At 34.7% G+C, this 23,577-nt stretch overlaps 2 protein-coding genes across 2 annotated transcripts in view; one reads left to right on the top strand and one right to left on the bottom strand.

Annotated features, from left to right (window-relative positions):
• Window positions 1-1,082: 1,082 nt before the first annotated feature.
• Window positions 1,083-9,350, bottom strand: Atf6 (bZIP_ATF6 domain-containing protein ATf6). The gene is made up of 13 exons (XM_089714075.1): window positions 9,180-9,350; window positions 8,536-8,728; window positions 8,235-8,356; window positions 8,074-8,165; window positions 7,932-7,998; window positions 7,633-7,853; window positions 7,203-7,360; window positions 6,930-7,080; window positions 6,746-6,843; window positions 6,573-6,667; window positions 6,306-6,500; window positions 2,550-2,948; window positions 1,083-1,772 (listed from the first exon to the last, which is right to left on the bottom strand). Exons 1-13 carry the CDS (start codon window positions 9,220-9,222, stop codon window positions 1,405-1,407), a joined length of 2,202 nt encoding a protein of 733 aa, XP_089570201.1. The 5' UTR covers window positions 9,223-9,350; the 3' UTR covers window positions 1,083-1,404.
• Window positions 9,351-10,150: 800 nt separating this feature from the next.
• The window catches only part of HERC2 (E3 ubiquitin-protein ligase HERC2), a 44,975-nt gene continuing 31,548 nt past the window's right edge, over window positions 10,151-23,577 (top strand). The window contains exons 1-34 of the mRNA XM_089714064.1: window positions 10,151-10,482; window positions 10,572-10,746; window positions 10,979-11,123; window positions 11,388-11,552; window positions 11,940-12,203; window positions 12,355-12,510; window positions 12,683-12,811; window positions 12,890-13,010; window positions 13,178-13,346; window positions 13,650-13,860; window positions 14,127-14,275; window positions 14,548-14,707; window positions 15,128-15,225; window positions 15,301-15,456; window positions 15,538-15,643; window positions 15,739-15,844; window positions 16,111-16,330; window positions 17,017-17,161; window positions 17,251-17,333; window positions 17,407-17,483; window positions 17,565-17,707; window positions 17,885-18,081; window positions 18,230-18,446; window positions 18,649-18,886; window positions 19,124-19,294; window positions 19,431-19,655; window positions 20,017-20,179; window positions 20,317-20,435; window positions 20,541-20,713; window positions 20,905-21,452; window positions 21,559-21,683; window positions 21,818-22,185; window positions 22,316-22,482; window positions 22,575-22,714. Of these exons, the coding sequence (XP_089570190.1) occupies window positions 10,246-10,482; window positions 10,572-10,746; window positions 10,979-11,123; window positions 11,388-11,552; window positions 11,940-12,203; window positions 12,355-12,510; window positions 12,683-12,811; window positions 12,890-13,010; window positions 13,178-13,346; window positions 13,650-13,860; window positions 14,127-14,275; window positions 14,548-14,707; window positions 15,128-15,225; window positions 15,301-15,456; window positions 15,538-15,643; window positions 15,739-15,844; window positions 16,111-16,330; window positions 17,017-17,161; window positions 17,251-17,333; window positions 17,407-17,483; window positions 17,565-17,707; window positions 17,885-18,081; window positions 18,230-18,446; window positions 18,649-18,886; window positions 19,124-19,294; window positions 19,431-19,655; window positions 20,017-20,179; window positions 20,317-20,435; window positions 20,541-20,713; window positions 20,905-21,452; window positions 21,559-21,683; window positions 21,818-22,185; window positions 22,316-22,482; window positions 22,575-22,714 (6,066 nt within the window). The 5' untranslated portion in view covers window positions 10,151-10,245. The remainder of the gene's footprint in view (window positions 10,483-10,571; window positions 10,747-10,978; window positions 11,124-11,387; window positions 11,553-11,939; window positions 12,204-12,354; window positions 12,511-12,682; window positions 12,812-12,889; window positions 13,011-13,177; window positions 13,347-13,649; window positions 13,861-14,126; window positions 14,276-14,547; window positions 14,708-15,127; window positions 15,226-15,300; window positions 15,457-15,537; window positions 15,644-15,738; window positions 15,845-16,110; window positions 16,331-17,016; window positions 17,162-17,250; window positions 17,334-17,406; window positions 17,484-17,564; window positions 17,708-17,884; window positions 18,082-18,229; window positions 18,447-18,648; window positions 18,887-19,123; window positions 19,295-19,430; window positions 19,656-20,016; window positions 20,180-20,316; window positions 20,436-20,540; window positions 20,714-20,904; window positions 21,453-21,558; window positions 21,684-21,817; window positions 22,186-22,315; window positions 22,483-22,574; window positions 22,715-23,577) is intronic.

Genomic DNA, 23,577 nt, shown 5'->3' with positions numbered 1-23,577 from the left:
AGACTACAATGTTAAAACCTAAATTAAGTTAATTTTTGAACACCTTATTTTTATAGGTAATATTATTTCGGTTGAACAAAATGTTTCCCATTTTTCATAGCTTTTTGATAAACAGGGTGTCCCAATATCGGTATACTAAGCGTAAAGGAACTAGTAGCTTTGCATACACTGATCACGTAAAAAAAACTTACTCAAAAAATTACGTCAAAATTTTTTTGCTAAATTTTTTCCATGTTTTCTGGTCTATCTTCGCGCAGCCGGCATATACCGCTTCGCTAATGGGAGCATTTTATCAATGAAAGTATAATCTTAAAAGAAAGCTCACGTGTGGATGGCAAAGTTGGGCGGGTTACTTGTTAGGGGTCTACACATAGAGTTTTAAGAATTCATCTATTTGAAAAAAAATGCGTCTGGAATTTTTTAAGCATTTTTTACGTACTCAGCGTATGCAAAACTATAACCTCCTTTGAGCTTAGAATACCAACAGTGGGATACCCTGTATAGTTTAAATGCTATAAAAATGACGAGTTTGAATCCCGCCTCAGGATTGAGTTTTTTTCTATTCCTTATTTTTGAAGTGAAAACTTCTTTAGCGGCGTTGAACACTTTTTCTGTAATGGGTATAAAATCTTAAACTCGCGTCAGGACACGTGACCTGATCGAAAAAGCGTAAGACGGATGGATATCAAACAATAAACATGCTCAACGTTAATAATCAAGTTTTCACTTCTGCCGGCACTCACGGAGTGCAACCCGTCTTTTTTTTAATTTAATGGCTTTCTTGTTTTTCATATTCAATTGGCATAATTTCGTAATTGAGCTCTATAGGACACTTTAACAGTTTTTAAGCCATGATCATGGTTGTAATTGATTCTTCTCTATTTTTGTAGCTAATTATGTATATCTTCTTATATATAAAAATGAATCGCAAAATGTGTTGGTAAGCGCATAACTCGAGAACGGCTGAATCGATTTCGATAATTCTTTTTTTATTATATTCCTTGAAGTACGAGGATGGTTTTTATGTAGAGAAAACGTAAATATGTACCACGGGCGAAGCCGGGGCGGACCGCTAGTTTCTTAATAAAAATGATATCAATGACTCTTATTTTATAACATGTTTATTGTTTGTTCCATGTCACTTAATTTCTATACCTATAAAGTACACACTGCACGTCTAAATAAAAAAATTGCTTATTTTTATACATAACTTGCATACTTGTGATGTCAACTATTACAATAAAATATGATTAAAAATCACAGCATGCTTCTTATACCATAGTTTGTTACATATAATACATCAACAAATACAAATAAGCTGATTTGGAAAAATTATATTGCTTGTGAAATGTTTACGTTATCCATAAATACATTATTATTTATTAAAAAAAAATATTATTAATTTTATACTGTTCCATTAACTGATATTGATATATTTTTTAATATATAAGGAGTTGCACTAACTTTTTTACTAACTGAATCGTTTTTGCGTTCAATAGGCTTTGATAATAAGTATTGAGCAAATAAGTCTCTTTTCACATCATGTCTCGATGCATGACTAGTACTATTAATAGGTTTTTGTACGATATTTATTGGCTTCTTATCCACTTTTTCCTGTTTTGGTTTGGGATTATCATAAAAAGTATTAGTTGAGTTTAATTTGTTTTTTCTCAGACTCTTCGGTATTGCATTAGATTTAAGTTTCACCAGCGTCGTATTCACAACCGAACAATCAATTTGCATCAGTGTTACATGATCACTTAATATGGAATCTGAAAAATAGATGACTAATTTAAAATATGTCAAGACGATAAATTATAATTCGAGATTAGAGTTGAATAATAATAAATAATAAATAATAAATAAATATTATAGGACATTATTACACAAATCGACCTAGTCCCACAGTAAGCTCAATTAAGGCTTGTGTTGTGGGTACTAGGCGACGATAAATATAATATTTAATAAATACATATATAGATAATAACACCCAGACCCAAGAACAAACAATTGAGTTCATCACACAAATATTTGCCCTGACCGGGGATCGAACCCGGGACCGTCGGCTCAGTAGGCAGTTACATTACCACTGCGCCAACCGCGTCGTCAAACGCGTTGAATAACATCAATCACAGAATTTAATTAATAATATCCAGGGATATTATAAATTATTATAAATTGAATACAACACTGGATATAATATAAATATAATAGATCTATTTTATATATATAAATATATAAAATAGATCTATATATAAATTTTCGAGCTATTTTGTCTTTTATGCAATGGTTTCATTTTGACATCTGTTCAGTTCAGTTACTATTCATATTTCCAAAAATCCATTAAAGCTTACCGCCTGCGGCTTCGCCCGCTTTCTCTAAAACGATTTGAGATTTAAACTATCCTATCTCTCAAGTTGGATCGAACTGCACATGGTGTGCGAATTTTATTATAATCGGTTAGTGGTTTAGGAGTCCATTGAGGACAAACATTGTGACACGAGATTTAAATATATTAAGATTACACAATATTATAAACGCATATTTACCATTCCCAGACCGCGCTGGTAAAATGAGCGCCATTTTTGGTGGTCTAGTGACATTGTGTGAAACAGCTGGTAGAAGCAAATGTTCCCCTTTACCAACGCCGACTACGTAAAACGTATCATCTCGCCTATGCAATGCTTGAAGCAAATCATTCCATTCACCAAAATCATTGACGTCATAATCATTCCTAGCTTTCCTTATGTGCTTATTATACAGTTTCTCATAGTACATCCCACTATCAGCAAATTCGATATCTTTATCTGCTGTGAGAGATCTGCGTAATCTCCGCAAACGCGCCTTATCTCGAATATTTTTACCATTTTTATTTGCACTTGGAAAATCAACCAGATTATTGTCAAGGTTCAACTTATCAAACAGTTTATATGCCTCCAGTAATCCACCTAAAATAAAATTCAAGATAAATACTGCTACTACTAACCCCTTTGTGTTTAATATCCCTTACACTAAATAGTAGGTGTCAGTTTTTTTAAATAAATAAAAATGTTTGAAAGATGTCAAGTGAGTTTGAAAATACATAGACACAAGATACATTTATAGCATCTACAGACGCTCCGATTTGGTTGGTGCCAACCATCCGACCACGACCAAATCGGAAAGTGTAGAGAGCGGTCGGTCCGACATAATTATTATTAATATTGGTTTGACGTGGTCGGATGCGCCAGCAATACCGACCAAACCAACTTCCTATCCGATCCAACCAAATTGGAAAGTTTGGAAGCTTTGTTCCGACCAAATCGGCTCATTCCATAGAGTAATATAGGTAATTGGCTCATTCACATTTGCAACGCCGCCGGTGTAGGACGTCAACATGAACGCCGAGGGAGTTACGGTCACCGAACGTGACATATTAATAAAATTACTGGAACTATATAAATAGAAACGGACTTTCCCTGTTTGTGGGACTTAAGTAACAAAGATTACGCAAATAGGGATGCCAGAAATCAAGCCTATTTTATTATGTTAGAAGTATTAAAAAAATTGACAGTGCGGCTACATTAAAAACCTTAAAAAATAAGTTATAAGAGCCGCATATGACTGTAATTTTCTCTATTTCTATAGTAGAATTTAGCCCATTCTCTTCGTACTATGGTCAACTGACATATTACTCTATGGTCAACTGACAGTTGGAAGGCCAACCGTCGGACAATCTGTAGCAATGTTGGAATGGTTGCCATGTCGGTTCCAATATGGTTGGCACCAACCAAATCGGAGCGTCTTTACAGGTAAATTAGCTTGGAGAAATTTTTGCATATGTAGTGGTGTGTATATTACTCAGATCTTAGAGCGCGTTTCCACTATATCGTTCTGGCCTATACAAAAATGTTTCGATATCCTAACATTACTATTTAATTTTATACTTATTCCTAGCAACACTTTTGTTTTCAATAAAAACAAGTTTTTATTTGAAAGAAAATGGTTTTGACTTTATAAAAAAAAATATATCATTCAATTTCACGTCCTTGAGCAAACGACAAGGCGACTACCGTGAAACAATAAAATATCGTGTCCATAATAATTTGTTTCATAATTAATATTTGACCATAATAATTACGAAACAAAACAAATAAATAAATCGTCACTTGATAGTGGAAAGTGGAAACACGCACAAAACCAGAATAAACCAGTTTACGCTGTCCGCAGGTGCCACGTGCAGTCGTTTGGTACCGTGAACATAAAGCACACATTTCATTCAAAAATTATAATTATTACGTATAGACCGGGAGATATTGACACAAAATTTCGAGTCATTTGTAACAGGATGGCGGTTCTACAGGGGTCTTAGTACGCAATGACAAAAAGAAATAGTTTGGAAAATCCAAAAGTGCACGCCTCATAATTTTTTTTTAATAATTATTTATTAATTATTATTTTTGTTTATTTAAGTAATAACAATTAAACCACATCGAATCAGACCCTGAAAAATGAAAGGGTTCTATTCCTGAGCATACTCAAGCGTAAGAGAAAAAAAAAAGACTCGATTAGTAAAGTATTTCGGTCGCTATCGTGTTAACAAGAAAATCCTCCGCACATACAGACACACGGACGTCCAAGACAGAACTTTTTTAAACTGTTTTTTAACTAGTTTAAATAACAAAAATGACATCAAAAATATCATGAATGTTAAAAATAGTGTTTTTTCTTAATATGTGTGTGTATGTATTATCTTACAAGTGCAATGTATGATACATAAAGACATTTTAAGTTTGAAAAATCAGATGTTTTGCGCGAAGTGACAGTAGTACCCACCTCAACGCTTCGCTTATGAGGCGTGCAAAACGATGGTGTGAACACTGGTACCGGCGGCTTAGTCGCGTAGGCGTTAGTCGAACTCGTCGGAAAAATAGCGAAAGTCAAACGATTTGTAACACAAAAATTTTAGAATTTACCGATAGCCCATAAAAAAGAAGTAGGCGGTAGTGTCATGCCATACTTTTCCGGTGTGACTTACAGCCCGCCATACCGACGCGAATGTGTTGATTAAAAAAAAAACAATTCAACCATTTGTACCAGGCTAACTTTTGCACAGGTAACCATCGTCGTGCAGCTATTTACGAAAATCGCCATGCCATACTTTTCGGACGATTCCAAATGGTCGCCATACCGCCGAAAATCTGCAAAAATTTTTTTTTTCGCCAAACTTTTTGTACCAGTATTGCATTTGGATTTTTGGAGAGTATTTGATAAAATGTGACCATTATTATATTTACCATACTTCTAGTAGGGGGAAAAAGTGCTGCCATACTTAAAAAATTAATTTAGTATTAATTTATATAAGTGAAGATTTCCACCACCTAGATCTTTGAAATTTTGTATTTATATTCGTTGAACCTCAAACTTACAGGAAAAATTAGTGCTATACTGTTACTAATCGTTCAAAATACGAATAAAATCTTACAATAAAAAAAAATCTTATACACATTCGCCACCTCCCACAGGTATGGCATTATCACACTTCTATTCAGGAGTTGTTGAAAAAAAAATTTAGGGTGGTAAAAATGGTTCGGCGAAAAAAAAAATTTGCAGATTTTCGGCGGTATGGCGACCATTTGGAATCGTCCGAAAAGTATGGCATGGCGATTTTCGTAAATGGCTGCACGACGATGGTTACCTGTGCAAAAGTTAGCCTGGTACAAATGGTTGAATTGTTTTTTTTTAAATCAACACATTCGCGTCGGTATGGCGGGCTGTAAGTCACACCGGAAAAGTATGGCATGACACTACCGCCTACTTCTTTTTTATGGGCTATCGGTAAATTCTAAAATTTTTGTGTTACAAATTGTTTGACTTCGCTATTTTTCCGACGAGTTCGACTAACGCCTACGCGACTAAGCCGCCGGTACCAGCGTTCACACCATCGTTTTTCTTTTTGTCATTGCGTACTAAGACCCCTGTAGAACCGCCATCCTGTTACAAATGACTCGAAATTTTGTGTCAATATCTCCCGGTCTAGTTAATGTAAAAGTTATACGTATGTTAAATGTGCAAATATTAAAATAAAGTCTCATCTTTTTCAGAGGAGAAACACATATAGTTTAATTTAAAATCCCTTATATATATAAAATAAAAACTAAAAATAAAATGTTGTTTTATTTTATTTGCTGACCATACACTACTACAAACGCAAAAATTTCTCCAAGCTAATTTACCTGTAGATGCTTTTAGACTGAAATGGCACATAGACAAATAGCAAAAAAACGGGATGAAAATATGGTTACAAGTGTCTATCATACTCATACCATTGATATGTTCTTCATTGATATAACTGTTTTTTCCTTTACTCCGCGAGTTGGTCCAATTCAAAGTCTTTCCACCGCCAATCCAGCGCTTTAATTCTCCAGCTATCCTTATACTTTCTGTTTGATTAATATAGTCATTTACTGTACTATTTTGACACTCAATACCCTCTGAACTTCGATTTAACTGGTCGTAATCTGAAAACAAAAAATGTTGTAAAATATCAGGAATCCAAACATGTGATTCAAAGTTTTTATAAATTAACTGACCTATGGAAATGTCGTTTTTATTTTCTTCAGTCCACAATAAATGTCTTGCGCCGACGCTCGATGGAGCTGGTCCAATAAACGGCTTAGAATTCCAACTGTAATATACAAATATATTTATATCATTATCAATTTTATAAAAATAGAACTATGGAAGCATAAACATATTAACAAACCCCAATATATTCCAATTCAATGATACCATAAAGACCATGGCAAAAATAACTGCTATATTCTTTTTGGGTATTAAAATTGATGTATCAAGCTTGGGTATCTGTAAAGATAGAACACATTATTTACCCTGTACACTTACATACGATACACTTTTTTTATTTAAAAATATATTGTAATTAATTTTACCTTTCGACTTCTGCCATTAGATTCCAATTGATTTTTAAGTATTTTATTTTCTAACCGTAACCTTGCAATTTCTTGATGTGCCTCTAATAATTGCTGTTCTAATGCAGTAACATACTCTTTCTTCTTTTGGCGTGACTGACACGCGGACTCTCTGAAATATATGTTAATATAAATAATAACAACCAATAATTGAAGTGAGGATGTTAGGAGGAGTTCTAATATAAAAAAATCTCACGTAATTTTTTAATACTGATTTTACCATGTCGTACTTACCTATTTTTAATCATTCTTTGTTGCTTTTTTATTGCTTTAACTTCAGCCTCACTCAACTGTGGCATGTCCAACAAAGAAGTAACAGAGGTTTCATCAATAATGGTTTCTCCATTGGTGGGTTTAGGATTCAGCACAATGTGACTTGTAGGCGGTGAAGACTGAAATAATTTATTTTTTTTAATTTAACATCTACAGGATGTTCTGTCGTTGGTATACTATGCTCAATGGAACTTATATCATGCATATTTCGTGGCCATATCGTTACCCATTACCCATTTGTTTGTTTTATATGAAGATATATCAAGTGAAGACTTGGCTAGCAATTCAAGTTTCAAGACACATAATAACCAACATTGATTAAAATTTGTTATACCTATTTTTACCATTACATTACCACATTCACTTTTAAAATATAAATAAAAATCCTTACCTTAATTTGATAACCATTTGAGCCCTGAATTTTATGTAAATTTTGTGGAGGAGGGGAAAATGTAACCTTACTCTTATTAATATTTTGTGGAATTATAACAATAGGCTTTGTCTTCAAGACATTTTGTACTTTACTCCTTTCCAAAAACATGTCATCCTTTCTTGTGACATTAATGTAATTTTCATTAACAACTTTAAAGTAAGAGTCATGGAGGTTATGTGCTAAAAATTAACTCACAGATATAGCATATATTTAAATAAAAACTATTAAAAAATTAACTATAGAGAATTTTTGTTTACCTTCAATTTTAGGTGACAATGAAGAAATAATTCTGCTTGGTTCATAATCATTTTCAGTCTTTACAACCTGTTACATGGTCAATAAATAAATTAATACAAAAATAAGCCATGAATATCACACTAATGGAATTATCAAAATTACCTTTATAACACCATTTTCAATAGCCATAACTGGTCCTTTTCTTCCCACTTCATGATTTAATTTTATTATGTTATGTTCATATTTATTATTTTCTGAAAAGTTACAATAGTATAACAACATTTTATAATGGTATATAAAGGTTAATTGAGTTTATAACATACCTGTTTTCTGTAAGAACTGATCCACTTCTTCAGGTTTGAGCTGATAAATAGCTTCTCTGTCATTGCTTGATAACCAGTCACATGGTGATTGTGAGGACTGTCTGGCTGAGGTACTTGAGCTACTGTAATTACATTGGCTATTTGAGACTTAATTCTCTAAAGTTTGATTGTATTTAATTTAAATATTAAATTGTAACTACCTATAAAAACAGTAGTTTCATTTGTGTTATACATATATTCGAAAGTATGTTTTATTTGAGTAACAAAAAATAATGTGAATAAGTAAATAATAAACACTCACTTCTTGGTATCATCTTCGCTACTGGAGTCAGAGTTACTGCTTTCAGTTGGAGATGATTTTATGCTCAAAACAGGTGACACTGAAGGTATGAGGCATGGAGCTGCATCAGCTAAAATTTCACTTGGGGATGCATCCGCAGAATTTAAGAGTGAAGACCATTGACAGTCACTTAATTCTTCTAAGTAAAAATCATCTAAAATAATATTTAAAAAATGAGGATATATTTTATCATATTACATTCATTGTATACTCATAGTAAGTCATAAATTATGTATAAGTTTGTATTTCAAAAAGTTCCTATTGCTAACTGTTTATATGATATATTGAAAAATTAATTATATATTATAAGTACGTATATTTAAAAAGTAAAAAGAAATGCCACGTAATTTATTACGTACTAATATGCATCATAGCTCAATTTTAGTTTTCAATGACAAAGTACTTTAGCGTAAAATGAAATAATGGAAGTGTTTAGTGAAACACACATCCTTTCTAATTAAACGAAAGCGGTATATTGCACTGCTAGTATTGCTTATATTTAAATAACAGTAGTTTTTGCTATATGAATTATTAGCCTTCATGTTATTGCACCGCTTTTCATAATCAGCCGGACATTGTTTACGAAAATTAAATTGATTACTAACCGTATAGGTTGTCTTTGTCGTTAACGAGGATGTCTGCATCCATTGGGAAAGATTTAAACTTCCAGAAAAAATAATGCTTATTATCAACCTGAATTTATTATTGCATTACGCAGTTAAACATTTTAATTAACCACATGCGTTACTTATTTACTTTTGGTCAATGGCATGACAAATTTACAAATTTTGGATTGACAAATGACAACTGTCAACTATTTTTTTTTTTTAGATTTTATGGCCTGGTTACGAGACCTTTAAGCCAAACTGTCAACTTAACTTAAGATACTAGTCAAATGACATTAAATAATACTGCTGTAAAAATAAGGAATGTTTATATATAGTAACCATTAAGAAAAATGTGAATCAAAAATACGACTTCCCATAATAAACAGAGTAGGTTACACTTTTTTAACTCACAGTCCTTGACAAATATCAAACGACACGGCGTTAGATGTGTTAGTGGTCGATGAAATTAAAAAAAAAATTGTATTGACATATTTTGACAGAACTTTTTTCCTATGTTGGCCATATTCGAATTCGATTGATTGGAAATACTACTATTTTGCAATTTATAATTCTGATTTTATGTTTCACAATGAAATACTCATGGCTGGTTCACACTTTGATTAGTGCGAGTGCAGGTGATGAGTAGTACTACGTGTGGACAGCGACTGTTTAGTGCGAGTGTTTAGTAGGCTGTGTAGTAAAGTGAATAGAAGCGTGTTCTATTTTTTTGCGAGTGGACTGCGAGTAGCCACGTCCCGCGCGCCCTCCCTTCCCCCTCACTCGCAGCGTGCCTGCACTCGCACTAATCACCTGCACTCGCAGTCAATTGGACACTACTCGCACTACACACCTGCACTCGCACTAATCACCTGCACTCGCAGTCAATTGGACACTACTCGCACTACACACCTGCACTCGCACTAATCACCTGCACTCACACTAATCAAAGTGTGAACCAGCCTTTAGACATTCTAAAGCGAATTTACTTTAGTAGACATCTGTATAAGGTTGTTTATTAATGTACTCTTGCTCGAATTTATAGAATTTCATCTTATTAGACAAAATGTCTATATCAGAGGAGCAAGATGATTTTATTTTTCGGCCACAACAACATTTAGATCCTAAATGGTTGAATCCTGACTTACAAGAAGCTTTACATTGTCCGGACGCTCTCTGCACATTATTTAATAGTTTAATTCAGGATAGAGAGATCTATTTCGACGCCGGAAATGGTCTAGTTAATGGTGCTGGTATAACTGCTAAGCTTGGTGATAGTGGGAAGTATTATTGTGGTCTTAGGGTAAGTTAATGAAGTAAGAACAATTTCCTTATCTTTTATTTCTTACATTCATTTTTCATTCGTTCTAATTGTAAATACTTTGTACTTAGATTCTTTCATGCACATGTTGTGATGGACTGTGTGGCCCTCATTCAGGATGTGCATGTCCTCCTTGCACTGCTCTATCGGCTGAGGAAGAACTTCGTGCTTCAATTCAATCTAAACTTGTTGCACCACCCAATACTAGTCAAGTTATTGATGAAATTAAGTGGAAATTAGACCCAGGTGAATGGTCTTCAATTTAGTAGCTTTCTGTAAACATATTTAGAAATATGAATATCTACTGTATAAACTTCGTTTTCATAAAGTATTTTTATGTTGAAAAAATGCAATATGATAAAAAGTACTTCTCTTGACTATCCAAAATGTATAATAGATAAATTGATAAGATTTTCAAATAGTTCACTATTTATCAGATATAATGTAAAGGAAAGAAAATTATCTGTTTTACAAATAGGTCCAGAATGTCTTCAAAGTGTGATGGAGTCATTAATTTGGGAGCAGCGTGTGAGAGCCATACACACAGCTGTGACCTGCCCATATATCTCACAAATAAGGCGTCTAATTGTCATCTGTCATAGACATCTTGTTGCTGTAATAAGGTGAAGAACAATCCTATTATATTATTATTTATAAATTTGAAAATATGTAGCTTATACATTTATTAATAGGATCCTAACAGGTCATACATGACTAAATGTCTCACATGGGTTGTTTTACAACTGCTTATAATTTATTATTATATTTGATATGAATGCAAAACAGTACAATAAAATTAGAAAAAGGTCATAACATTTTACTTCTATATTTCTTGGTATTATTTATAAAATAATACAATTCATTTCATATGAATAATATGATCTTAGGGAGCAAAATCATCACAAAGAACCAAAGAAAGTAAAATTGGACAAAGCACCTCACGGGGTAAGCAATAGAGCTCTGAACAATGTTGTGGCTACTTTGAAGAAACCTGTTGAAATTTGTTCAGAGGCACAAGACGATAGTGAGGAACAAACTGATGATTCAGAAAGGTATGTAAAAACATGGTGCCTATGACTTTCCTTTGTTTACAAATATGTATGTCAAAACAAATATTTATATTACATGATCTGTGGCTTTCATACATGGGACATAAAATACTTATATAAAATTCAGAAAACATTATAGCAACAAACTTCACTCCTTGTAAAATATTTGTATAAAATGATCAACTCTAACACAGACTTACATCTCTTGTACCCTCTAGGCGTTTACAAGTATGCTAAAAACTTATCACAATTTAATCTCATGTTCATTAACCAGGACACTGAATGTCCTGACTTTGATCTATGGTGGAGACAAATAAAACATCTTCATCTAGCAAGACAAAATATATCTGTGAAGGACTGGTGAAATATGATATTAATTTTATTTTGCAGTGCGCTTGCTCGTGTAGGAGCCAGAGCTGCCTTGCGACTGGCTCTATCTCTCGTAAGACGCGCCTGGCGGTGCGGTGAAGACGCGGATGTATGTTCCTTGCTATTACGCGACGCGTTGGAGGCCGTGCGAGCGTTGCCCGATGCAGCACTGTATGCTGGAAACGGACAAACGAGTATTACGTCGCAACAAACACCGCGCTCGCAGAAAATATGGGCGGAAGTTGTCGATAGTGCAGCAAAATTCTTGCATCAAGTTGTTGCAGGGTAATTTTTTATTTTCGCATTTAGTACTGTACAAGAACAAATAGTTTTGTTACAGTAATAATTTTATATGTTTTTGAATATAATTTGTAGTTTTACTACATCACTATATTCATCCTTTATATTCATCCAATTTATTAAATAATTTTTCCAGGGAAGTTGGTTGTAATGTACCACAAGGCGATTGGCGAACTTCACTATGTGTGTGGGTTGAACTGTGTGCAAGAAGAGCAGAGTTACCTGCCTTACTGAAAGCAGCTGATGTCTTGGTTACACTACCACCTAAACAAAAACGACAGTCTGATAACAGGTAACAGAATTGCAGTGTATAAAAATATAGTGCACATAATGTGTTTTGTAATCCTGACACCTTATACCTGCAATAATGTGTCAGAAATTCCATTTTTTATAACCCTTAATATATAAAAAAAAACTTTGATCAAACACATGAATGAATTGGATATTTATTCTTTACATTACAGGATAGTATTAGAAGAATGCACAGCACCATTAGGATCATTTCTAAAGCGGATGGCGAAAGTATCGCCTCCAAATCCCATCATCAATTCTGAACCTATGCCTGAAGACAACATGACAGCAACATTTCTTAAGTAAGCTATATAAACTTACTACATTTAGATATTTAATTTAAATTAAAATTTTTATTAAATGTCTTGTTAATTTTTCAGAGAATTAGAAATACCAAGTGGCGATGGTCTCATGAGTGTGAAAAAGGCGGGCATTGCTTTGTTATGCCATTTGGATAGACTTGGTGCTCCACTGTTACCACCTTTGAAAGGATTTGTTACAGTGAGTCAATAACTATAACATAAAAAATATATATATACATAATTGTAATATTAATTCTTGGTTAACTTAATTTAGAAGACACAATTAGATAGAATATTTCCCTAAATTTTGCATACTGAAAATATAGCTGATATAATTTAAACTTTCATTTTATAACATATTTGCAGTGTACAGAGTCAGCTCAAGAAGTAGTTTCAGTTGGTGTTGGTCCCATCCAACTCGGAAGTTTAAGAGTCCAACAAATAGCGTGTGCTGAGAAATTGGCTTTACTTCTCACTCAAGATGGCGTCATATACACTCTACCATATGATACACTAACACCTCATTTAGTGCCAGGTAAAATATGATTTATAATTTTGTAAAATTAGAAATTTTAGTAAATAATTGCAGGTATCTGAAAAATATGAAAAAAATTATGAATCCAAATAAATTTGTGTAATGTTTATATAGAGTTTTTCTTAAGGTTAATAATTGTTGAAATTAAATAGAGAAAAGAAAGTATTGCTCGTAATAATAAATATGTGGTTGAATTAAGGTGTGTTTTCATTATGTTCTCTGAATTTATACACTAAAAATCTTTTCTAAAGACGGTACTACGTACTATTTCTCGAAATAAAATTCAATATCCATCAACTCCAGGTCTCGAAGGTTATACCATAGCGCAGGTAGCGTGTCACCCCACGGGCCGACACTATTTATGTCGATCTACATGTGGTGGGGTATGGACGTGGGGTTCGGGGGAAGATGGCCGCCTGGGGCATGGGGATACAGCCAATAGAGACGCTCCACAGACTGTGCACCACTTGGCACATCATGAAGTGGTGCGGATCACCGCGGGACCGGCTTGCAGGTACTGTGGTATATTATTCTATGTTTGGTTGGTGTTTGTTAATTGAGAAGTGATAATTTGTATGAAGAAGAATATGATGAAAGTAATGGTTGGGGATTCTATGGAAAACAAAAAGATGCACTGCAAAGAAAGATATTTTGTTATTTACATGTATAGACTCTACCACTCCTTTTGCACATATTGAAAATATTTTGGTAATATACTGGCGATCATTGGATCATTGGTTTAATAAAAAATTTCTCATCACAAAAATTATTTTGAAACAGTGCGGTGATAACTTCACGTGGTGCTCTGTACACTTGGGGGCGAAGCGCCCAGGGCCGCTTGGGACATGGCACTATCGAAAATTGTCTCACACCACAACCGGTCGCTTTCAACGCTCACAATATTGAGAGAATCATTGATGTCGCTCTAGGTTTGTTCTCTTAATCTCAATACACACATTTTGATCTTAAAAATCGACACTGAAATATTATGTAATTATCTTTTTAGTTTTTATCATATTCAAATATCATGATATGTATTAACTTGTAATCTAACTTATTGGATATTGTAAATATTTAGTTCCCAATATTTTTTTAACTGTCCAATATTTCAAATGAACACATTCCTGAAACTTAAAACTGTTATTTATTAGTACACATACAATATACCTATACACGTAGTAACACAAAACATTGCACACAGCGTGGGGGGAGGGCCAAACACTCTGCTGCACATGGGAGGGCGCGGTACAAGTGTTCGGAGACAGCGAGGGCGGGACCCCACGTGCGTTGTCCGCGCTTGCGATGTTCCGAGTGACCCGCGTGTACACGGGCGATAATTGGCACGCTGCACTCACTGATGGGTATGTGGTCTATGTCGATTATTTAGCTAGAGTTAAATATGCTTACTGGTGGGTATGTAGGCTGTAGAGTATGTAGATGTGGGTACTTTGATATATTATGTAAATTGTATTTTGACTTTTGACACACTCTCGTTTAAAAGATTTAGAGGTGCTTGCTTCAGAATTATAAAAAAAATATGGTGGATTTTTGGCGCTTATAATGATGTCTTGAAAAGTATTCATCTATTATTTTAATTCATGAATCGTTGCATGACATGGTTGCGTTTTGTGCTTCGAATAATATGATTACAATGCGTAGCGAACCTTGAAAGACAATAAGGATTTCGGTTGTCATATAACGTAATTGACCTCGTTAAATTTTAACTTTTATTATTCTTGCTAGATTCATAAAAGACGAAATATAATGTTTTTTTTTTTCAGTGGTCAAGTATACACATGGGGCAAAGGTGATGGATATCGATTGGGCCATGGAAACTTTGAAACATTTAAAATACCTAAACTAGTGGAGGCCCTTCAAGGTATATTTCATAACGAGTAAAAATTGAAATAATTAACGATTTTCTAACACACTTACATATCTTTATTTGTTATAGGTATAAAGATAATAGACCTAGCTTTGGGCGCGACGCACGCAATCGCTATAACATCAGATGGACTTTTGTACGCATGGGGTACACACGAACGCGCTCAGATTTCTAACCCGACTCCTCAGCCAATACAAGTTTTCAACCCATCTTTTAAGGCTAACGGTAATAGATCAACATATAAGTCAAAGAAATTAAGTTAATATACAAATACTAATATATTTTTAATTTGATTATAATTTTCAGGTGTTTCGAGTGGTACGAATCAAATTTTAGCTTGGAGTGAAGAGAATCCAAGGGACCTTCCGTCGTCAATGCCTTTTGTTATTGATCTATCCGAAAACACATTCAAGTAAGTCTCTGAATCTGAATCTTATCCTTATATACATATAGTATTGAAGAAAGTTTATAATGTAATTTTAATGTTGCATCGTATTTTTTTTTCAGATTTTTAGAGAGGTTATTGAGAATTGCTGTTGAACAAAGTAGTGCAGCTAATATGAAAGAAAACGAATGCCTCGCCATTTCCTGTCTCAATCTGCTTAGACTACAAGTACGTATCTAAAAGAAACTTACGAAAATAATAGAACTGATTCAAAAACGAAGTAAAATAGCTGCCATACACATATCATTACCTATATTATAATATCAAACTTTTTGTGGTTCGATTAGGAAGTTATGTTATGAAAAAAAAAATATATAATTGATCAGTATATTTGAAATCTTTCGAAATAATAAATGATTTTACTTGCCTCAATTTCCTCTATTCAATCGCATTTTGAATAAAAATCTAAAAATATGTAACATTTATCTACTTAGGTACACGCGTTCCAATGCGCGCACGGTGATCTCGAAGACAGCGAGGCGGAAAGCCGGTCTTGGTGCTCAGGCGTTCATGGCGCGCTTGTTGCACTAGCTGAAGGGCGTGCTGGTGCTGGTGCTGCGGCGGCTGCGAGACGTGCACTGGCTGCTGCTTGGCCCGTGTTACTGCCAACACCGCATGTGCGAGCGCATCACCTTATATCGCTGTTACCACAAGGTAGGGGAAACGCGACTTTATGTCTAAGAAAATAGGGGCGTACGGTTGTGTGCGGCGGTAGATGTGAGACGTGCACTGGCTGCTGCCTGGCCCGTGTTATTGCCGACGCCACATGTGCGAGCGCACCGCCTGATATCGATATCGCTGTTACCACAAGGTAGGGGAAAAGCGACCTTCTGTCTAAGAAAATAGGGGCGTACGGTCGTGTGCGGCGGTAGATGCGAGACGTGCACTGGCTGCTGCCTGGCCCGAGCTGCTGCCTACACCGCAAGTGCGAGCGCATCACCTTATATCACTACTGCCGCAAGGTGAAAGCGACTTTATGTCTAGGAGGATAGGGTGCTTTTCCGTTTGTTGTGTCCTGCTTTATGACAAGCAGGATAGGGGCGCGCCGTGGCCACAGCGCACGTTAGTACGCACTATCATATACCGCAGATGCCGTGTGGTATGAGAAACGCGACTTAAATAATATGAGTAGAGGGTGCTTTTTCGTATATCTCTGTTGATGCAAGGTAGAGGAAACTCCACTTTTTGATAACGAGTATAGGTAACTTTTTCTCCTGTATTTCATTGTGGCCGCAAGGTAAAACCGACGCTATGATTATATTAGTATATTTTTAGATGCACCATAATACATAATGATATATAAAACATTTGAAATTAATTTTAATGATCTTTTGTTCAAGGATCAGTACCTGCCAGCGCGGGCGCGAGGTTCATGACAGAATTACTCGTGTGGTCATTGCTTGGAGGTGGAGGTTTAAAAGATGCCTTATCTAACGCGCTGCAAGTTAATTCGTCTGATTCATATAACCATTTGCAACTAGATGAGTAAGTAATCGTTTTTTATAGCTAATCACTTTAAGCTTTTACCCGAATCATTCAGGCTATTATGAAACGAAATATTTTTATATTTTTAGCGAATTCGACCAAGTTGATATTGTAACTGGACAGCGAAGTCGGCCTACCACTACAATGTCCGATGAATCTGATGCTGTTCAAGGTAATTTCATAATTATAAATGAAATGTTTTACTTTAAATTGTAACGTCTAATTACAATATTTAATATTCTCAGTGGAATGCGTTGAAGAATATCAAATAAGTAATGCGGCATCTGCGGATAACGGTTCGTCCGTTCCTTTAATGCATTTGGTAAGTAAAACTATCTTTGAAACAGTCTTATATGCTCTTAGATCGGATTTTTATAGTGAGTGTTTTTTATCTATTTTATAGGTGAAACATTTAATAAAGAACACAACTTGTCAAACACAAATGCATATAAAGTCGATAATGGACGGTGATATAAGTAAGACTGATGATCTCAAGGGACACGACACTGTCAGTCCTAGCTGTGATTTGTTGATACGTTTTCAAAGGTGAGTTTCCCTTTTATACACTTCAATTATAATTTAACAAGAACAGATATTTTTCCCTTATGTATTATGCATATAAATAATTTTGTGGTATCACTGTGAATATTGTTTTATTGGAATTCCATCTACACAAATTCACAAAATTACATAACATATAAAATTACTTTATTTTTTTAAAAGGTTACTATTCTGCGAAGCGATGTGGTCCCGCGGCGGACGAAGCACGCGTGGCGGTGTACGCAACTTGCTTACTCAGTACGCCACATTACTGGCTGAGCACGTACAGTCGACTCTCACGTGTTTCGTACGTGCTGTACATACAGCGGACAGTACGCAGCTGACCAGCCTGTGTGATCTCATTAGTGCTGATATTGTTGGTGAGTTGTCGGTTGAAAATGTATATTTGAGGGAAGAAATAATAAATTCATTAAGTGACGTTACTCGCTGTGCACGTATAGTCAACACTCACATTTTTTATATTTTAGTTCACGAAACTATTTCTATTTCTAGTGTATTTTTTCACAGGAAGAGTAGTAAGTGAATTGGCTGTGTGGGTGTGTTCATGCGCAGCTCGCTCAGCGATTGCTCTAACAGACTGTTTAGAAGCGTTTTTAAAAATTATCCGTGCGTGCGATGAAGCTGCCAAATCTTTACCTTCTGCTGCTAAACTAGACGCTGATCTCTTGGGCTGGCCTGCGTTGGTCTCTAGACGAAACCAAACCAACATGTTTGTTGTTAGAAAGTAAGTAATAGCTATATATTTTTTTTATGATTTTTCATGCATAAAAAAGGAATAGGGGAAAAATTATCATTTAAATGTGTGACTTTTAAAGTATTAGTTAACAAACTGCCCATACATACATTTATCAACATTTGCAGTTTTGAATTTCTTGTGATATCATTATAGAAATGAACTAAACTAATTCAGTTCGATTTATTTTTAGATGTGACTTGCACAACCACACCAAAGAAGGTGGCTCATGGATCATCATAGCCGGATACGTATACGACGTAGAGAACTTTGAGTGCGCCAACGCGAGTACAGTGGAACTAGTACGTAAGATGCGTGGCAGTGACGCAACAGCTGCGTTCAGTACGGAACCGCACGCTGCGTTTCTGTCGCGAGTTACTGAGAAGTGTGTCGGCATGTTTACATCGCAAGTGCACAGCCATAAGTGTCAAGTGAGTAATTGATAGTTACGAAATATCTCTTGTATTAACACACTTATTTGGATTGGTTTCGCATCATACATCAGTTATTAATAGAAGTTTTTTACCGATCTATACGTACTTTACGTGTTTGTGATATTAAAACATTTAAAAAGTTACCTTTTGGACTTTGTTAGCTTTTACTGCTTAAATTTTTTATGTGCTTTTGGAAATTTGGTATATTACTTATTTAAATGTAAATCCTCACAGGAGAATAAGTCAACTCTGCGCACACACCACATACTATCTTCGTGCGCGTTCCACTTGACGCTCGGGATGTCGCAGAGCGGTTTGCGACTGGCCCGTTCATTACCAGTGCAACAAGCGGAACGGGACACTAGCTCACATGTCAACTCTGTGTTCTTGAGGGGGGGACTTCAGGTATTATTTCTTCTTCTGCAAACGACAATCCTCCCTCTATTCATAATTTAATTTCAAATCTTTGAACAAAAAAAAACAATTTTATTTGTGTTAATGACGTAATAATATGTTATCTTTATTATTTTGTTCATTATAGACATCCCGGCCAGCCAACCCATTCGAAGAGGAAAAAGCCGAAGCCCGCAGTGGCTCCTCAACAGGCGGCAACAGCCCTGCAAGCGAAACCGCGCATTTCTCGAACGCGTTGCACGCAAGCACTACGCCCGCACTCGTGACGCAAAAGACTAGAGTGGCCAAAGCTAATGTTGGACAAGCGAGTGCTGATGCATTGTTACATGCGCTCGCTGAGCCGAAGTTACATGTAAGTTTTTCTTAAATACATTTATAAATGTTTAACGTGAGTCGTAGTAGATTATTATTAATGAAATTTTGTATAGATATGACGACGCTGCTGCCTAGTGCAAAGTATGGAATATTAATTAAAACTTCAGTTGTCTAGTCTAGTTTAAGACCATAAAAATTGATTAAATCCTTAAATACATTTTTTTCATGCGTATATTATATCTTGGCAATGAATAAATAATGTGTATTACACAACATATTTCTAAAAGTGAGAGATCAATCCTGATTGTCGAACAATTATAAAACTCATGTTGATTATATGTATTATGTTTTGGCTATAAGCCACATTAAATTTATTATGATAAATATGTAAATTTTAGGACCCCCTAGCTCTTCATTTTTGGTGGGCGTGTGAAAGACGCGAAGGTTGCGCTCCACACTTCCCGCCAGAACATCCTTTGGAAGAATTGAGAAGAGCACTATTAGCCGCTCTTCTGTACCACGCTGGGTTGAAAGAACACGCCTTAGCGACGGCTACTGCAGGTATTTTTAATGTACTTTTCTTTAAAAATATTTTTTCTTCACTCACAATTTATATGAAACAAAGCTAAAAAACGATTTTTAAATCTCTTCTATCTCTTTTTTAAGTGATATTTAAATGTCTTAAATGTTAATTGTAGAAATGGATAAAGGAGAAGTGAAATTATCACCAGCAATGTCGGAAATAGTTAAAGCAGTACAACAAAGTAAATGGACATTAATGAGAACAAGACAGCAATTATCTCGGGGTTATAAAGAGGTAATTTTTTTTACAATTTATATCACATTTTTATATGAGTTACTGTTTGTGAATAAATCCAAATCTTATCAAATATGATATAAATTTTCGTAAAAACTTGTACAGGTTTGCGCAGCACCCCTAGAAAGAGCTCGTTTCCTTCTGCACGAAGTTCGTGCTGCGATTTCACCGGCCGTATCAGCCTTACAAGAGCGGCCACCATCACGTCGCCCGCCTACTTCCAAACTCATCTTTAGGAAAGTCATGAAATTGGCCAAGTCGCCAAACTTCAATAGGTGGTAGGTACTTCACATTTTTCACGATTTAAACGATTTTTTAATGTTTTATTGTTCAGGTAAATCGATTTGATTATATAATACTTGAGTAATGTACCATTAACTTTAAAATCCAAATAATAAAAAACACTAAGTGCTTAATTCATTCGGTCTGGAAAGTATTTATTTTTTGGTTTTATAATCTTTTATTGCAGCATGGAAACAACCAAAGAATTACGAAACAGACAAAACAGTCTCAGTAAGAGTATGCTTAAAGCAACAGGAAGTTTATTGCAAGGAGATGCTTTATTAATCAAATCAACGATCGCTAGTCAGTCGAGCAAAACTATTGATGAAATACAGCCTACTGTTTTTGAGGCAAGGGGAGATGGAGATGGCCTAAACCAATCGAAAATAAAACCAAAAATTAAACAAATCAAACCTTTTGACAAGGAATTGAAAAATGCTTCTAATTACGACGATATGCGCCACGAAAGTAGGAGTGATATGAAGGAAAAAGAGGAATTACAAGAAAGAGATGACGATAAAACACCCACAAACGAGATATCCATGAGTTCTATTAACGATATCACTGATAATTCAGTGTTTAAAGAGTCCATGGAAAGTGAGAAGCAAGTTATGTTATTAGCCGATGATCTCAAGAATGAACTTATAATTGCTGATGAAGAAAAAGACGATGATAGTTCCGAACGACATAAGTTCGTAAATGCTTGGGTGTCCCGAATGGCTTGTGAAGAAAAAGGTAAATAATTTAATTATGTTTATTCATTCGACTTCTTATTGTGTACCTAATATAATTAAATAGCTGAATACTTTGCTCTATGAATAATTGTTCTTTTTATTTCTAGATTTATATTGGTTGCTAGAAGAAGTAACTCAAGAACAACAACATTTAACGACATCTATTATTGATTTCGTAATGACTGAAGAACCCTGTGATATAGATATACTCAGAAGAGCTTTGTATTGTCAGGTAATAAACATGATTATTAAAAAAAAAAAATTGCCATGCAATTTACTGTGCGTTTGTCTACTCCTCAAAAAATCTAATAAAAAGTGATGTTTAACTAAACATTAAGTTTCTAATTAAAATTTTCAACATTTTAGGTACAAAGAGCGGAGATAAGAAGAAAAGGTTATTACATTATAAACAGTATTATTCACTCATCACAAACTATGTCAGATAGTATTAAATATGCGGCAATGTCGGGTATTTCGGGAGCTTGTATGGCAGACTCAGTGCCGAATACACCTTTAAAACCTACCATTCCATTGACTAGACCCTTGCAGGGCATTGAATCTGTGATACCGTACTTGAAGTATATGGTGCTTTTGGAAAAGTCGAAATTAATGGACTTCATACTGATAGAGCTGAGGACGAGGGTGATTGAAGGGGAACAAAGTCAGCCCTTGCCTCTTAAGATGAGCGCGAATTATGGCGCTCATGCGTTGTTGAACAGACCTGCTAGAGCTAGGTAAGTTGACAACATTATTGAACATTTTTTACACAACTTATCTGTTCCGGTATATATTATAATAATTATTTGACGAAGTTAAGATAGCTTTAAATCAACGTATTTTTATTTAATGTTTCTACCATTTCAGGTTTCTGATCACATTATTGTCCCTACTCATTGAAGGATGTCAGGGCCCGGAATTAGAACAGCTAATCAATGGTGGAGCGCTCAGTTCCTGTTTGACTTTGCTTAAACAAATCGGTGGCGATACATCACAGCACGCGTCACTTATTTGTCATGGATTAAAATCTAAATGTAAGCTTCAATTTTGTTTTATATGAATAAATATTTTATAGGTCTCAATATTTTTGGACGTATATACTTATCTGTAATCGCTATACTTTCAGCGGATTGCTTAATTATTTATGAGGACGAAAGACTAGGCGCTAGAGCAAGAGGAGCGTCTTTATCTGGACCAGAATTAGCTTCTTTGATGAAGATTGGAACTCGAGTTGTGCGCGGAAAAGACTGGAAGTGGGGAGATCAGGTAAACCTTTTTCCTTATCGTCTACCAATAGATTATTTAAACATTCAAAGATATTTATTCTATCTTAATTAAATAATATTTTTGAGTTTCCAAAGCTGAGATAAAAAAAAAATACTAATCGTTATTCTAATAAAATAAAACGCTTGATTGACAGACAAGATCTAAGAACTATATTTTAAAAACCGAACATATCTAAACCTAACACACATCTTGCTACATGTCGCTACTAAATAGTTCGTATATGAGTGATATTGTCGATATAAAATAACACCCCTACTTATCACAATATTCACTAAACAATCATATACAAAATTATTCTATACAAACTATGCCAAGAAGCAACATAAATTTATAATGTTTTGCTGAACATAAACTTTTAGTAAGAATATCAGCTGGCATATCAGCTGTTGGCAAATACAGCACCTTAACAATTTTATCTCTTACTAGATCACAACAAAAATGATATTTAATATCGATATGCTTTGTACGTTTATGAAATGCTGGATTTGCACACAGCTTCTGCGCACCTTGGTTATCATTAAATATGCAAATAGTGTACATCTTATTGGTTATTTCATATTGTAATTCCTTAAGATATAATGCTTCTCTACATGCTTCAGATAGACCAATATACTCTGATTCAGTGCTAGAGAGGGCTACACATTTCTGTTTTCTACACTCCCATGATATTACACCATCAGATAACAAAAAACACATTCCAGTATATGATCTCCTATCTTCAGAGTTAGAAGCCCAATCAGCATCTACATAGCCTGTTATTTCTGAATTACCTTCTTTACAATATTTTATTCCATAACATTTAGTTCGTTTTAAATACCTTAATACTCTTTTTGCATATTCCC

The sequence above is a fragment of the Colias philodice genome, chromosome 3 (genome assembly GCF_061535455.1).
Source record: "Colias philodice isolate Cphi_HAF_F1 chromosome 3, ilColPhil1 Martin Lab GWU primary, whole genome shotgun sequence".
Taxonomy (NCBI): Eukaryota; Metazoa; Arthropoda; class Insecta; order Lepidoptera; family Pieridae; genus Colias; species Colias philodice.
Note: the sequence above shows the minus strand (reverse complement) of the source record. Positions and strands in the feature narration are given on the sequence as shown.

What these genes read in the sequence shown, in the direction of transcription:
- Atf6 (XM_089714075.1), bottom strand. Translation starts at nt 9,222, where the DNA reads ATGGATGCAGACATCCTCGTTAACGACAAAGACAACCTATACG. An exon ending in AGCGAAGATGATACCAAGAA is followed by an intron (nt 8,357 to 8,535) that starts GTGAGTGTTTAT and finishes ATGTAATTACAG; the next exon opens with TAGCTCAAGTACCTCAGCCA. An exon ending in ACCAGCGCGGTCTGGGAATG is followed by an intron (nt 1,773 to 2,549) that starts GTAAATATGCGT and finishes TCTATTTTTCAG; the next exon opens with ATTCCATATTAAGTGATCAT.